This window comes from Fukomys damarensis, unplaced genomic scaffold, assembly GCF_012274545.1.
Source record: "Fukomys damarensis isolate Sample0158 unplaced genomic scaffold, DMR_v1.0_HiC HiC_scaffold_22, whole genome shotgun sequence".
Classification (NCBI taxonomy): Eukaryota; Metazoa; Chordata; class Mammalia; order Rodentia; family Bathyergidae; genus Fukomys; species Fukomys damarensis.
This window is the reverse complement of record NW_022900934.1, coordinates 13,249,893-13,266,930: the sequence shown is the minus strand read 5'-3', so window position 1 is coordinate 13,266,930 and position 17,038 is coordinate 13,249,893. Positions and strand designations below refer to the sequence as shown.

Sequence of the window (17,038 nt, the reverse complement as noted above, 5' to 3'; positions counted from 1 at the left end):
TTTTTTTTTTTTTTTTTTTTGTACCAGGGATTGAACTTGGGATCTTGCACTTGCAAGGCAGGTGGCAGCGCCACTGAGCTAAATCCCCAACCCTACGCCTCTTATTAAGAAAAAAAAGTCCAAAAACTTCCTTTAAAAAAACGTAATTAATGCATTGGATTGTTAATTGTGCCCTCAGAAATCATCCAAAAGCACACTTAAGGGGCTACGCTGTCTTCTTTAAGCAGTAGTCACCACTGGGCCTGCCCTGCGTGACTGTGAGCATCCCTTCTGCTTCTTGCCGGACAAGTTTCCATAAGGATCCCAGGATCCCACCAGCATCCCAGCCGTGAGGCGTGGACGGTGCTGTTCCCCAGGATGCTGCTCTCCGGGGAGAGGAAAGCAGACAGCAGCAGAGGCTGAGCCCTGGAGCCTCCAGTGCCAGCATTCAAGCACCAGGAAGAAGGCTGGGCTCCCTGTTCGTGTCCTGGAAGGACTGGCAGCCCAGTAGCCCTCAGAAACCCTGGGTGGACCCAACTGAGCGCCCCGGTAGCAGCCAGGCAAGACACAGCCCAGTTCCGCAGGAGTAGGTTTTGTTCTGAGAATTACTCTGGGGAACGTTCCTTTTGCTAATGTCAGGGATGTAAGAAGGCCTTGATGCTGGTTAGGACGGCTTCCCACAGCACGCCTCCCTCCAACTCTCACAGTGGCACCCCAAAGAGCCTTGGGGACTTGGGAGCGGAGAAGGGGCTCCGGCCCTGGGACGCCCGTGCAGCCCCCCAGCCCTGTCTCCATGTCGGTCCCACAAGGGGACAGTGGCTGAAGGGAGGGATTTACCAGCTGCCCCTGCTTTCCCTGTCAAGTCCAGGGAAGCAAAAGCACAAATGCTCAGGGACAGTCAGGGGAGACCTTTCCCAGCCCCGGGCCCTGCATCCGTCCCCCTAAGCCTGGCAGTCCTAGGACAGCCAACGAGATCCAAGAGAAGTGCAGGGCCGATCTCAAAGTGGCAGCTGCTCCTCGCCCAGAGGTGCGACTTCATTGTAAACGAATCCTTTATTTCTTGAAAAATAGACATCAGCTATTTTAAAGGAGGCATTTACCCACCTCCAAGAAGACAGACTATCATTTGCCTTAAGCTTGTTTCCTAATAAAGAATTTTCTTTGATGTTACCTCTCCGCCAAAGGCATATTTGGGGAGGAGAATTGAAAGGGGGGTTCGCGTGCCCTTTTGGGTGCCCCTTCCCAATTAAGCCACTCACGCACCGAGAGGTCCGGCAGGAGATCTTTATTGTAGGGAGGCGAGCAGGAGGCAGGAAGGCAGAGAGAGAGGAGGAGAAAGAAGCAGAAGGAGAGAGAGAACAAAGAAAGGAAGGTCCTTTTATCAGTTTTGGGGTGGGCTATTGCTTATTTATGAGGAGTGAGCTACTTTTAACCTATCACAGGCCAGATTGCTTTTATGGGCCCAGTCCTGCAGACACAGGTTTCAACTTCCTGGACCATTGTGGCCTTGGGGGGGTGGGCGGCAGAGATAAGGGCATGAGGTCATTTTAGGAGCCAAGATGTACCAGGAGAATGCAGCCTGTGAGGCGGCGTCGCAGCATACTTTAACATGATCAATTCCCTAACGAGAATGATAAAGACTGGTTTGTTGAGTTAGGCACTTCTGGGCTTGAATCCCAGCTCTGCCACTGAGCAGTGACCTCGGACAAGTCCCCTCATCACTGTGAGTCTTGAGTCTCCTTCCGATAGGGAAAAGCTGTCTTGAGGAGAAAATGTGGAAATGTACACAAAGCTACAGACATTAATTCGTTCATTTTTTTAAAAAACAGAGCATCTGGCTACATTCCAGTAAGAGGAACGTAGCACTAGCTCTCGTGGAGCGTGCCTCCTACTCAGAGGAGAAGCACCAATAACCATAAATAAATGAGGTTGTTTGGGGGGTTTTGTTTTGTTTTGTGCTGGTACAGGGGATCGAACTCAGGACCTTGTGCTAGTGAGGTAGGCATGGTGTCACTGAGCTAAATCCCCAGCCCAAATGAGGTTGTTGTAGATAATAATAAACACTATTGAAAACTATAACAGAATAATGGGATATAGAATGTGTGGGTGTTGGCATCTTCGATTCTTTTAGACAAAGTAGTCCAAGAAGTCCGTTCTGGCACTGAAAATAGGAACTGAATGCTGTCAAGGAGCCAGCTATGGAAAAGCCTACAGAAAGGGGATCCCAGGCAGAGGAAATAGCAAATGCAAATGCACAGGGGCAAGGGCAAGTTTCACATGTTAAGAAAAGCTGATCAAGTGGACAGCAGTTGGTGACCAGCGTATGCAGCCACTGAAGGCTGTTGGCTTTACTCAGAGGGCCAGCAGAAAACAGTAGGTCTTACGTGAGCAGAAGACAGCCTTGATTTTTGTTTTAAAGCATGCACCATTGCTCCTATGTTGATGACAGACTCTGAGGAGAGGGAAAGTTGACTGTGTGGCCCAACACAGAGACCTACTGGCTGCCTCCCTCCCTCATCACCCCTCTGTCTCTCTCTTTTTTTTTTTTTTTTTTTTTTTTGTACCAGGGATCGAACTTGGGTCCTTGTGCTTGTGAGGCAAGTGGTGGAACCTCTGAGCTAAATCCCCAGCCTCGTCACCCCTCTGTTAATGATCAACCAAAACCCCTTGGCAGTGAAGTCAGTCCCATAAGCACAGGCTGCCCATAGCAGGCACAGCTGGGCAGTACAGATTCTCATTCAAGTGAAAGGTGTCTTAACCCTTTACTCCTTGGAAACCCTGGACAAAACCAGGCAGCTGGGATAGCGACACGGTAAAGTGTGGGCAGGGCACCATTGCTTGTGACGGCAGCTGCAGGTGCCCTGTGTCCTGGCAGAGAAGGAAGAGCCACGAATAAGACAGAACAGGACAGTTGGGCATCAGGATCTGAGTCGCTGCCTCGGCTGCCAGTTTTTCCTAAAACCGGTTTCAACTTTATCACACATCCTAGCCCCTTCTTAAAATAAATAGCTTACGATGTCCCTTTCACCATCCTGAAATAAAAATCCCAAATGAGTAAGCCCACTCACTCACTACTTTTTCAAAAAATGAATGCAATACCGTAACTGAACTATCAAAGAAAAAAAAAGTTTATTGTTAAAACAATTATGTGTTTTAATACGTAAATGCTCAGGCATGACCACAACTAGGAGGCATAATGAAGAAATCTGGAACTTATACAGGTTGAACGCTCTAATCCAAAATCCCAAATCCTCCAAAATCAAATATTCTGAGCGCCTAGCTAGCAGCACAAATAGGGAAATCCCACAGCGGAGCTTTTGTGATGGTCACAGTCAAGACACAGGCACACTAAAAAGGTGACCCAAAGTGACCATGAGGCCATATGCGTAAGATGGGTAAGAAACACGAATGAATGTTGTGCTTAGCCTGGTGTCCCATCCCCAAGATATCTCACTGTGTTGCAGAGTCTGAAGAAACCAAACATTAAAACACACACCAAAAAAGTCTAAAACCCTTCTGGTCCCAAGCGTTGTTGTTGTTTTTCTTTCTTTCTTTCTTTTTATTGAGTTTATTGGTACATTCCAGGCACACAGTACAGTTACATTCATTACTGGGATCTTGTACCTTTACATGACAGGTCTTGGTTCTCATTTCCAAGCGTATTTGACGAGTACCTATTTCTCTTGGGAATGGAGGAGATAGGCTTTCTGTAGCCGAAGAGAGGAAGTGTAGGTGTAGAGTTGGGAGGTACCTGTGGAGCAGTAACAAACCATGCAAAGCTATTTTGTGTTTATTTACACAGGGCGATTAGAGTCTAGGCGCTGATCATTAGAAGTGGGGTTTTTACGTGGCGGTGTGGAGGTCGTGCAGGATGTGTCACAGTCTCCTGTTTTACGTATGTTGGCTTCACCCTGTACATCGGGAAATTCCCACCCACATTCCTCAGCCACTGTAGTGGGAGGAGGACCTCTTCCTGCTGAGAACTCCAGCCAAGCCTGGTCCGTAAGATGCTGCACCCAGGGCAGCATTTGGGAAGGCTGTCAATGCATGCAGTGGTAGACGGGAAGGTGCCCCCCAAAACACATCCACATCCTGGCCCCCAAAACTTGGGAGTTATCTTATGTGGCAAAAGGGACTTTGCAGATGTGTCCATATAAAGAGCCATTGTCAGACATGTGGTGCCCTCAGGAGACTGAGGCAGGAGGATCTCTGTGAGCTTAAAGCCAATGAACTACATAGTGAGATCTCAAAACAACAACAAAGGATCCAGGCGTAAGAGTGGAGTAGCATCGGACAACAGAAAGCAGAATTGAAGGAGCGACGTGAGGAAGAGGCCACAAGCTAAGAAATGCAGGCAGCGTCTAGAAGCTGGGAAAGGCCAGGAAACCTGCTTCTCCTCCAGCATCCTGGAGACACACATCCCTGCCCACACCTTGATTTTGTTGTTTATGACAGGGTCTCACTATGTAATCCGGGCTGGCCTCAAACTTTCAATCCTCCTGCCTCAGCCTCCCAACTGCTAGGATTATAAGCATGTGCTGCTGCACCCAGCCCCACACCTTGATTTTAAACGTGCTCTTCAGAACTGTGTGAGGTCACTGAGCTTGTGCTCATAGGAAACTAGCAGTGTGCTTATCACATCGCCTTCCATTCACGGGGGTTGTAACAGTTTTCTACTTAGGGTCATGATAACAAGTTTCTCTCTGAACTAAAATGCACTTAAGTTTTGGGGGGTTTTTTGTTTGTTTGGTACTGGGGATCGAATTCGGGTCCTTGCGTTTGTGAGGCAGGCAGTGGAACCACTGAGCCAAATCCGGCCCGCTTAAGTTTTTTTTTTAAAGGTGAGAATAGCCAAACTAAAGGAAAATAGGAACTTAATAATAACACAGTAGTTATGTAGTTTGTAAGAACGTGCGGAGATGTTACAAGAATGTCCATGGCTTGCAAAACATCAGATTGAAATATAGTCTGAGAATCTGTAAATGGAAGGCCTTTGCACGGGGGGGATTCTGGAGACATTCCCTTTACTGTCATGCCGGGTGTTTCTAAGACACATCACAGGCCTTGTCCCAGAGGAGCCCTGAGTGCCTGCGCGAAGGGAGGTGGTTGCCCCAAGATCTGAACTCAGACTGATCAGTGGATGTGGCTCAAGTCTCCCTGCCTGGGCCCAGTAAGGGTGGCGCTGGAAGACGCACTGTGCTTCCAAAGGGCTTCCTGGCACACCTCGGTCCTGCTGAGGCGTGTGGAGGCTCAGGAGTGTCCCTGCTGGGCAAGGCCTTGACCCAAAACAGCCACTCCATTCCTCTGGGCATGGGCAGGTGGCGTGCATAGTCAAGAATCTCGACTACGTGACAGAAATTCGGCACACGTTAGTTTAAACTAAAAAGGAAAATGCATTTGCTTATGTACCCAAAATGTCCGGAAGTAGGCTTTAGTCACAGTGGGATGCACGTCGCAAATACTTTCGAATGAATCTAGAGGCTTTCCCTGTGTGACGACAGAGTGGGTGGCCAGCGTCCTCGGGTTACACCCCGCCAGCTCAGCCACCTCAAGGGAAAGTCCCCAAGTGGAGTCAAGGTCCTGGGGCCGGTTGCCAGTGGAGCAGTTTGGCCACGTGGCCATCCCTGGGCCACTTGCTGTGATTCTGGCCAGGCCTTCATTATGAGATCACCTTTGAAGGCTGGTGAGGGGTGTTGTTTTTACTGAAAATTATTAACTGCTAGTTTACAGATATGGAAGCTCATTTCCAAAGAGATCAGGTTCTCCCACTATATCATGTCACCTCCTTTGTTAACCAGATGGCGATTTTTAAAGGTGTCTAATAAAGACCATTATGTTAGGGTCCCCAAGACCACCCTCAGATTCGACAATTTACCAGAAGAACCTGCAAAACTCTGAAAAGCTGTTGTAGTCACAGCTATCATTTATTACAGTAGAAGGATGCAGATAAAAATCAGCAAAGGCAAAAAGCTCGTGGAATGAGGCCAGGAGAGAGCCGGGTTCTCTCCCAGCACAGCACACGCTCCACCTGCTTCCCCCAGGACCCGTGTGACAGCGCGTGCCAAGTGTCTCCAGAGAAGCCCAGCTGGGCCTCGGGTGTGCGGGGTCCCACTGGGGCCCAGTGACAGAGCATGCAGTACTGCACGACTGACCTCAGCTAGGGAGCCCCCAGCCTCAGAGCTACAAGGGCCATTCACTGTGAGCCTCACTGCCAGCCTGAGCTGTCTGCATGGCCCACGGCCTCCGAGCTCATCCACAGGCATTTCTTAGGAGCGTGCAGGGCAGGAGCGCCCCAGGCCTGCCTAGCTGTTCTTTCCTACACAGCCGGCTTAGATCTTCACGGCAGAGACCCCAGATGAAATCAGCTCGACCCTCAGCTGAACTGGCAAGCCCTGGATACTGTGCCAGAGGTGTCCGGTGTGTTTGGATATCCCGAGGGGCGGCACATTCTTTCTGTCCAGGCGCAAAGCCCAGAGCCGTGGAGGGCAGATACCCCCTCCGAGCAGGGAGACCCTAATGGCACAGGCCACACCCAGAGGACTGTGGAGTCTGGAGCAGGCCAGGCCTGTTTCAAGCCCAACACTGCCTCTTCTGGGCTGGAAGACGCTGTTCACATCACGTAGTAATCGCTGATGTAGCAATAACGGTACAAATCGCAGCTATGCCTGCACTACGGTTATTCAGCAATGGCAGCATTCCAGGCATGGTTCTCTGCTCCTCAGTTAGTGACTCGGTTTTTCTAATGTTATAATATGGCCAAGGTAAGAAACACAATTTTAAAGCTTTACGTGCTGGCACACGCCTGTGATCCCAGCAGGCTGGGAAGCCAAGGTAGGGAGATCGCAAGCTTGAGCCCAGCCTGGGAAACTTAGCAGTTGAGCAAGATCCTGTCTCAAAATGAAAAGTAAAAAAGATCTGGGGACGTAGCTCGGTGTGATGGTCCTGGGTTCGCTCTCCAGGACCACAATGAATCGGTTAATCGATCAATTCTGTATTATGACCCAGGAACACACACAGGCATGCGCACCCCCCAACTAAAACAGGAGCTCACTGCTACTGTGTATGATGGGTTCTGACGCTCTATCTAGTCTTACCTTGTCAAACACCTTAGGCTTTAAGCGGTATGGTGACTGCTCAGTTCTGCCACTGCCTCATGAGAACAGCCATAACTGTGTGCTGACGTGAACACAAAGACATTGCTCTGGGCCACTAAAACTTTACTGACAAACACAGGCAGCAGCCATCATTTGTTGGCCCACGGGCTCTATGGTATTTTTTCCAGTTTTTTAATTATCAACGCTGGTTATGAAAGTTTCACTGGAAGTATTATATATAACTTGCGCTTTAAATGACCTCATTGAATCATAACAACCTTACAGTAAGAAAGCCCATTTACAGATGAGAAACCGAGACACAGAGGGTTATGAAGTAACCTTCCAGCAAGGCAACCCTCTTAACCTCTATTCAAAGCATCAATAAAACAGGATATTATAATTATAATTATTACTCAGCCAGGGCTGTGAAGCAACCCAAAAGATCTCAGCTAAATAAGCCAGTGTTGGGTTGAAATCAGAGCACACCTTCCTTTTGCCCAAAGGACTAGGATGCTGATTGATGTGAAAATCTCACTTCTTTGGATTGAGCCCACTGTAAAGGCTACTGGAAGAGAAGTATGCCTAAGACAGAAAATTCAGAAACATAGAAGAGGAAATTTTTCAGCGGGCAGGTAGACCTCTGCTTCATCACCACAACTTTTTGGTAAAATTTGGACTTCTTTTGAACAAAAACAGCTGGCTCCCAATACGTAGGGCCTAGGAAGTAGATTGGTGTCGCTTACACTGGAGACTGTGTGAATTTGAGGACAGCACAGGCGCTTGATGGAACACAGCCATTATAGTCTCATTAAACCTGAATCACTCTGGCATTCAAATTCTGAAACTTCTGCACCTCCCCACCGCCACTTGCTTCATACTTGTGTTTGTTTTCCATTAGATTGATTTGGTTTTAGGAAAGATTTTTTTTTTTTGTAATGTTCTTACCCTTTCTCCTCACAAGTTAACTAGGCGGTCCCCAGGCTGATCTCTGAGCAGCCAGTATGAAGACGGACCCGGCCACCCTCCTCTGATGAAGAGAATTTCATCCAGAATTCGCACTGATCACATTATATAGCCTTCTTGGCTGTGTCCAGGGCCACAGCGTCCGCCCCGGGGCTAGTCCTGGGCTCAGAGCCTCTCTCCAGCCCCTAACCAAGGGGTGCACAGCCCACCACGTCGCCGTCAAAGCCAGGCCCTGAGAATCTGCAGGGAATGAGGCCGCCCTGGAAAACTCCCCAGCGCCTTTGTGTGACGTGTGCTTCTGCTGGGAGAGAACCCTCCATCCCCGAAACCCCACTAGGCAAACGAGATAACGGTCTATCTACCCAGCACAGTCCTTCCGAGGACAAGTGACAGTCAAAGCCTGTTTGGGGAAAAGTCACTTTCTCAGTTCTCCATTCCGGTTCATATTGATTTTTCTTTTTTAAGTGATCCACGAGGCTTGTTCAGGGTGTTAACCACTGATTTTTTCTTTTTAATCCAAAGGGATTATGTAATGATGACGAAAATGGCTTTCATGTGCGTGGCATCCTACAGACTTTGAACTATAGGATATTTTTGGCTGGGTTAACCGAAAGGGGTTCCTCGCTTTTGAGTGCGAGGAAGTGGACGGGGCACTGACGGGGACCTTGGGCGTGGTCACGTGCTGTCACCTCTCCCTCTCAGTGGATTTTAAGGGGTCAGTGGCTTTGGTTAGCTGAAGGCGCCCGCATTTCAGGCTTCATCTTGACTGGGTCAGATGGAGGGGCCCCTCCTAGCTGCACTGGGTCACAGAAGCCCAAATTGGGGGTGCCTTCGGCAGGCAGCCTGAGGGGAAACCAAAGCTTTCATCTTGTCCTCACTCCAGAGCTAATTCCTGTTCATTCATTCAGAGTCGCCACCAGGGTTACCTTTATTTTGGTTTCTCGGTCTTTGCAAACCCGGAAAGTCATTTTTCTACTGGGATAAAGTGGTCCGGTCCAGGGCATCTCTGTCTTACCTGACTCCTGGATCAGCTGTGGCTTGCTGAGGTCATTCCAGATTCACCTGTCCCCTGCACAGCTAGTTTTTTATTAACTTCCTTAAAAAGAGGCCCCACCAGCGTAGCGTCAAACAACCTAGCAAGCAACGGACAAGCAGATTTTCAGAAACCCTGAAATAAGGGGAAATCTCAAACGGGTAGGTGGGTATTGTAAAGAGTCGCCAGAAATTTGGGGCTCTTTAATTTTTAAACTTTTAATTATACAATAAATGTATAAATCTCCTTTAAAAAAATTTTTTTTTTTTTTTTTGGTACTGGGGATTGAACTTGGGTCCTTGCGCTTGCGAGGCAGGCCACCGAACCGCTGAGCTAAATCCCCAGCCCAAAACTTTTAAAAAATATTCTGGATAACCCCAAAATTCACTAAGCATCACTGTTCATTTCTGTTCCCTCTTCTCTGCCTTCCAGAAGTAACTACTGTTCTGACTCTGGTGTGTCCTTCCAGATAGTAATAAATATGTAAGTGCCCATGAGCAATTCATAGTAATGCCTTATGAATTACTAATAAATGGTAATAACATGCAGGATATAATACATAATTAGGATTTTCCCTTCAACAATATATTTTTGATGTGTTCACGTTAACCCATGGAGACCTAGCTCATTTCTTCCTGTTGAAATTTAGTTTTCCAACAGATAGACTTCATTTTATTTTTCTATGCCCCTTTGGCTGGGCAACTAAATTATTTCCAATCTTTTGCGATTTACTAACAATTCTGTGAAGAATACTTTTTGACGGTTCCTCTGCATCATGTGTATTGGTTTTTCTCAAGGATAAATAATTTAAAAATGGAATTGCTGAATATGTTGCCTATTTTAAATTTTTTAACCGAAAAAATGTATGCACATAGCTTTAAATTCATGAAATTCTACAAAGGAAAGTATATGAAGGACAGCACTCTCCAGTGACCTGCCACTCTTTCTTTCTGCCCAGAGGCAACAACTTTCAACTTGTGCTGAACCGGGCATGGTACCACACACCTATAATCCCAACACGCAAGAGGCTGAGCCAGGAGGATCACTGCGAGTTCGAGGCCACCCTGGGCTACACAGCGAAACCCTATCTCAAAAAACAAAACAAAAAACTTGTGCTGATATTTTGAGGGCTTACTTCCAAGTTCTAAGTAACACACCCATGTTGGTGCTGTCTGATATTTTTATTCTGTTTGAAGCATGGCCTCTGGCCCTGCAAAATAGAGGCTGAGACTTGAGTTCGCTTCTCTCACCCTTATTTCCATCACGTACGCACACACACTTTCTCATCTTATCCTCCTAATCTGTATGACCCAAACGTAGCTTCAACTTTCTGCAGACCCAGGATTTCCCTTCTTGTCACTATGCAAATTCTTTCACCAGAGAAGTCTCAGATGCGATGGTTAATGTCCCCTCTCTGGATGCTGGCCTGGGAGGTGACACTTTTCCAGATAAATCCTTGCAGCAGCGGGTCTGGGTGTAAGCTCTTCTTGCCCCTGGTCCAGCGAACCCAAACAGTCAACAGGGACCACTGCAAATCAACCATGGCACAGAGGGGTGTGCGGAGATGCGCGGAATCACTGCCTCTCCACAGGTCACTGATTCCCACCCGGGCTCTGAAGAGCTTGCTGCCTACATCTGCTGCTGGCCTTTCACCGAGTTCCCTGCGCGCTGACTCCCAGCCAGTACTCAGAGAGCTGGGCCTGGGTCCTTAGAGTCCTGATCAGGTGTTTGATATCCAGCTCTGAGCCCAGGTCTGATTGTGCACGGCTGTGTGTGATGCTCAGCTCAGCAGCTACTTTAGTGTTTTTAAAGAGTCGAGAAGAATTCATGAGCCAGGTATTTAGCTGAATGGTTCTGCCACCTGCCTTACACGTGTAATAGACCCAAGGACCAGAGTTCAATCCCCAGTACCAAAAAAAAAAAAAAAAAGGACTTGTATTGCTATTTTTTAATAGAAGTAATACAGCCTTCAGATAAAAAATTAAAACAGAAAAAGAAGGGTATGGAGCGAGGGTGCAAGGCCACCCTCTGTCCTCTTCCACACCCCCGCCTCTCCACTCCTGCTCAGACGTGGAGCTGCTCTGCAGCCAGGGTACCAGGTTCCAATCCTAGGACTCGCTAGCTGGTTTGGCCTTGAGAAAGTCACCCAACCTTTGTGTCCCTCGGTTTTCTCATCTATAAAATGGGAAAATAGGGACGGGGATGTAGCTCAGTAGCACTGCACCAGCCTCACAAGTGCAAGATCCTAAGTTTTGATCACCAGTACCAAAAAAAGGGAGGGGATAACAATACTCACCTCATAGAGCTTTGTGGGGATTAAAATACTTACACAGTGGTACAGAAAAAGCACTTAAAAATCAATGTGAGCTGGGAATGTGACTAACCTTGTGTTAAATACCCTTTTAGACTAATGGTTCTTAACCATAAGAGCACATTCCTAGGACCTGAGGAACTTTCTCCCTCTCTCTCTCTCTCTCTCTCGCTCGCTCCCCCCTTCCCCTCTCCCCCACTCTGTTTCTCTGTCCCACCCTCTCGCTCCCTCTTTGTACTAGGGATTGAATCCAGGGCCTTCACACTTCACTACCTCCCCAGCCCCTTTGTTTTAACTTTTTATGTTCAGATATGGTCTCACTAAGTCACTGAGTCATCCAGACTGGGCTCAAAATTGCAATCTTCTTACCTGAGCCTCCCAGAGTGCTGGGATTACAGGTCTGTGCCACTACCCCAGCTCACCTGAGGAACTATAAATTTCTTGATACCTGGACCCCACCCTCAGCAATTCTGATTTTATTGATCTGGAACGCAGCCTTGGCATCTGGGTTTTTTAATGCTCACCTGAGCATCACAATGTGCAGCCAGGGCTGAGAGCTACTGTGTTACATATTTCTCCTGTGTATCAGGATAAGTGAGTGTATGTCCCAGTAACAAACATCCCCCAAGCTCTGTGCTTCTCAGTCAATTTCTCATTCGTGGTTCAAGTCCATTATTATCACCTGGCTCCACAGACTTTTTATTGAAGGGCCAGACAGCGAACATTTTAGGTGCTGTGCGCCATACAGGCGTCTCTGTCGCAAGGAATCTCCACTGCCTTCACAGTACAAAAATGTCCAAATCAGGTGGGGTGCAGCAGCCTGTGCCTGTAATCCCCGCTACCTGGGAGGCTGAGGCAGGATTATTGTTAAATTCAAGGCCAGGCTGGGCAACTTAGCAAGACTCTGTGTCAAAATTTAAAAATAAAAAGGGCTGGGGGGTTGTGGCTCAGTGCTCCCTAGGTTCATTCCCCAGGACTTAAACAAAAAAGTAAAAACCCTGCTTAACTCAGGAGCCAGATAAAAACAGCCCGCAGGCTAGATTTGAGCTGGGGGCCACAGTGCCATCGCCCGGTGTGTAGGGAGAGGCTCCTCGAGGAGGGACCCTCAGTCTGGGTGAACAGCAACGTAGCTGGCCCCCTTGGGCACGCGGGAAGAGGGAGGGGACGAGGGGATTGGCCTCACACTCGCCCCGACTCGACTTCCGTGGGTCCCCGGGGCCGTCTCGCGATGCTGACTTCACAGCAGCGGCCCTGGCGCGGCGTCATTGCGTAAGGCCTAGAGTGCCCCGGATGTACCGGAGTGGGCTCGTGTGCCTGGGTCTGTCTTGTAAGTAATCCTGTTACGTGACGGCGATTCTAAACTATCAAGTGTAGAGGGGAACCCTGCAAGCCCACGCTTCCCGAAGGGTCCACCCTGAGCACAGCTATTTCTGTAAGTGTTGCGGCAGTGAACACGGTCGGTGTTCCGAGTGTTTGCGGGGAGATTGAAATGTGGAAGAAAACAAAGCGGTGGCCGATATCCCGGGGCCGCTCTTTAGGCCGGGAGAGCTGCGGGAGAACGGAGGAGGCTGCGGTCTCGGAGGCCACAGCTACGTAGCACTGTCCCCTTCTCTTCCCGCAGGACACCACGACGTCCGTGCGCATCGGCCTGATGATGGAAGAGATGATCTTCAACCTGGCGGACACACACCTGTTCTTCAATGACCTGGAGGTTTGTAGTTGCTGTTTCCACGGGGTAGCTGCTTGTGAAGTCACCTCTGTCTACTTGGGGGGAATCTACTCCCGCTTCCTCTGTCTGTGTGTCGGTCTCTTTCTCTCTCTTTCTTCTCCCTTTTCTTTCTTTTTTCTTTCTTTCTTTCTTTCATTTCCTTTTTTTAAAGAGACTTGAAACTTTTGCTAGCAACCCCCAAGAAGGTCCAGAACTGACCAGCAGTGGTTTATTGGAAACACTTGGCTGGATCATCTCGCCGGCTTTCCTGGGCAGCTAATGGGCTTTTCTCCCTGTGCGGGTGATGGCCACTGGCAGTTTTGCTAATCCAATAAAGGCTGTATAGTTTCTTCCTCCTGAAATTTGCTATTTAATAAGTTTATTAAGGCAAATTAGCACGGATCCTCCTGGGTCAGCAGTAATTAGCAGTGGGCCGGGATGGAAGCTTTTAAAAACAATTTACATTCCCGGAAAGCATGTTCTACAAAGAGAAAGAGCGAGTAGAGAGGGTGTGCTTGTTTAGTGTACCTGCTTCTGAGCCCCTAAGCAAGATGCAAATAAGGTAGGGGAAAGTCGGGAGAGCAGCTTTGAAAATTAATGCAATTCACTTGTTTATATCCACTCTTTGTTGGAAAGATTTGGGAAGGATTTCAAATGAAAAACATATTTAAACTAGGACTATTAGTGCAAAGACAAAGAGATTAAAAAGCTCTGTAGTGAGTAAGGATAGAGACTTGTATCCGAAAAAATCAGGCTCAAGCTAACTATTGCAGTCAAGTTTAGAGCTAATCTGTGAGCTTCCTTGTAGCCAAAGCAATGAGGGAAATATTACTTAGCTCCCTCTGCTGAAAAGACAGGCCCCTTTCTTCAAGGGAAAGAAGAGCTTTGGTCTAATAAGAGGATTCATGTGGGCCTTTTCTGTCTTTGTAAATTAAAGTCATGTTATTGGCGCAACAGACTGAAAAAATGAAGACAACCTAACATAAAACCGCACGTGAAAGAATTCTATTTATCCTAGTAGGAATATTTTTCTCCAGAATCTGGACAATCCACGAGGACTAACCTTTGAAATCGAAATACAAAGGCTACAGATTCCAAGACTGTCCTGACTGGCCCGGGACCTTAGTAATGTTTATCCTCCGGAGAAGCATGCGAGAGCTTGCGAGGGGAAGTGGGGTCCAAGCGGAAATGAGCCACTAGGGCCCCATAAATGGCACTGACGTTGTCCACCCAGTATCTGCTGCAAAGAAAGAGTCTGCATCAAAACTTGGAAGGAAAGAGCTTTGGAGTAGTGGAGACCACCATGGGCGGCAAATGCCCAGGACTCTGTAGCCAAGGCAAGGCGCAGGCACACATATGGCTTGGGGATAAGGGAGACAGACAGACAGAGATGGAGAGAGGATAGAAGTTTGAAAAGCAGGCCATTGAATTCAGCAAGTATCTCCGGAGGCTAAGGTAGTAAAAACTCAGCTGATGCCACTATCACAACCCAGCTCACTTTAACAAAAACATGGACGTTATCGGCCCTTGTCAGAGCACGCAGGGTAGTCCCATTTTGGCCTGCTTCCCCCGTGGTGGCCGCTCTGTGAGAGCAGGGGCTGCAGTCGGATTCATCGTGAATTCCCTGGTTCCAGGCAGGGAGCACCCAGTCATCATGTGGGATCGTTTGTGATGGTGGAAAAGGAAGTCAGACAGGAGAGCCAGCGATGAGGAGGACCTGGGCGGTGCGCTTGTGGGGGCCGAGGACTCGAAGAGGTGACATTTGAGCTGAGAGATGACCAGGCCCCGGCTGGGGGGAGATCTGAGGGGCTGGAACAGCAAATGCGGAGAATGAGGGTGCTGTCGGCGGGGTCCGGGAGGAGGCCAAGGCCACCGAGGTGCATGGCGAGCACCTGGGGCAGAGGGATGTGGGGGAGGCGCTGTGGCACCCGAGTCAGGCATGGGGGCTGTGATCGGGAGAGGCCACTTGACGTGGTTTGCATGATTAAAAGGCCTCTTGACGTGGGTTGAGACTGGCGGGAGGAAGCGAGGGACCTCAGGGAGGTTCCTGCAGAGAAGAGCGGCGCTAAGGCCCTGGCATCGGGGTGGCCACAGAGCCAAGAGGACTTGCCCTGGGGCAGGCCGCAAGACTCCTGAACTCCGTGTGCCAGCGTGGGGCAGCCTTCCCTCAGCAGCGAAGCAGGGAGGCGTGGGCATGGAGGGAACTGCAGGACCATCTCCTGCCTGGGGCAGTGCGGTCGGAGGGGTCTGAGCCTCCCACCCTAGTGAAGACCCCGAACCGATGGGCACCATGTGTGGCAAAAACCCCAGCAGAAGTGAGACCACCGGACACGAGGGGGCAGTGAAAACTCATACCAGGGAAAACATGGTGTTTGCTGGTACAAGACTGCCCTCATCGAGATCTGAGGAACAGCGAGATCCAAGGAGGGGCACAGCCAGCAGGAGGCCAGCTCGAGGCTGGGCACACACACCAAGCGCTGGGTTTAGGGAATAAAGCCAGATGCATTCCCATCTGAGCCATCTGCAAGCAGGGGGCTCGTTCCTGCATCCCGCAGGTCCTCCTGGAAAACGTGCTCTTTGTCTAAGTGGATTCAGCCACACCTAAGAACAGCAAGACCTGCATCCTCAAGGCGGTGGCCTGCCAGCTAGAGAGGCAGCTGTTCACACCTGCCCTGGTAGCACCCTGCCAGGCAGTTTTCTGAAGAGAGACCTGGGGAGGAAAGGAGGGGCTATCACAGGAGCTGCAGTCTCACTTGGTCCATGCAAGTAAAGACTGTGACGTTTGAGCAGAGACCTAAGGAGGTGAGAGAGGGCCATGAAGATATCTGGAGGAAGAATGCTCAGACAGAAGAAACAGCAGTGCAAAGGTCCTGAGGCACGGCCAAGGTTGGGCTTCTAATGCAGCTGGAGTAGAGGGAGCAGGAAAGATCACAGAGTGACACAGAGCCACTGGAGACTTCTGAATGATCGGACATGGTTCAGAGGCCCTGTGTGGCTGCCTGATAGAGACCAGACTGGAGGCAGGTGACTGCATTCCATCAGAGGCCCCTGTATCCAAGAGAAGCAGCCCTGAAGTGATGTGGGTGAAGCAGATGTGAGTTCAGCCACATCTTAGGGTTTCTCAGGACTCATGCTCAGCATCCAGGGCAAGGACCTTCTCCCCGGTCCATTTACCTGGGGTCCTGCCTCCCACTTGCTGGCTTTGTGACCTGGGAAAATTGCTGAGTCTCCTTGAGCCTTGGTTTCCTCATCTGTTACATGGGTGGAGGAAAAATTCTCCCCGGTTGTAAGGACGACCTTACTACCTGAGGCCACGCTGTACCCGGGGCTGTACAACAGAGGCCTACCTGGTACTGGGGAGAACTGTAGTTTCGATTGTTCAACATTTATTTCACTGTAAGTTGGGAAAATATGAGCAGCTTACGCAGCTCGTGGTTCTACAGTAATCCTATGGCTGTGCAAACAACACCGAGATATGGCAAAGACTGTGACTGCCCAGCCCGAAGGCACAGTGGATTGCTGAGGTTTTGCCATAAATGTCCATGACCCTTCCCCATTTGTGCAAGTGCTGCTTGTTTGGTAGTAAAATTCAGGCCAGCCAGAGGCACAGTGGTGCACACCCATGGTCCTAGCTACTCTTCATTCAGGAGGAGCACTCGAGCCCAAGAACAGCTGGGCAACACAGGTAGCAAAACTGTGTCTCAAAAAAGAAGGCAATACCACAATTTTTAAGTAATAAAAAAGTGGTGAATATAATAGAGTATTATACAGTACATCACAAATAGTGGTGATGAATAGTGTTTAAATGTTCATTTCAAGCCGGGCGTGGTGGCGCACCCCTGTCATCCCAGCCCTCGGGAGGCTGAGGCAGGAGGATCGCTGTGAGTTTGAGACCAGCCTGGGCTACATAGTGAGTTCCAGGTCAGTCTCAACTGCACAGTGAGACCCTG

At 49.2% G+C, this 17,038-nt stretch overlaps 1 protein-coding gene across 5 annotated transcripts in view; it reads left to right on the top strand.

Annotated features, from left to right (window-relative positions):
- Eya2 (EYA transcriptional coactivator and phosphatase 2) overlaps positions 1 to 17,038 on the top strand; it is a 146,186-nt gene that overhangs the window by 107,362 nt on the left and 21,786 nt on the right. For all 5 annotated transcript variants that reach the window (XM_033767029.1, XM_010626243.2, XM_033767026.1 and 2 more), the window contains one exon: positions 13,002 to 13,091. In XM_033767029.1, coding sequence (XP_033622920.1) covers positions 13,002 to 13,091 — 90 coding nt within the window. The remainder of the gene's footprint in view (positions 1 to 13,001; positions 13,092 to 17,038) is intronic.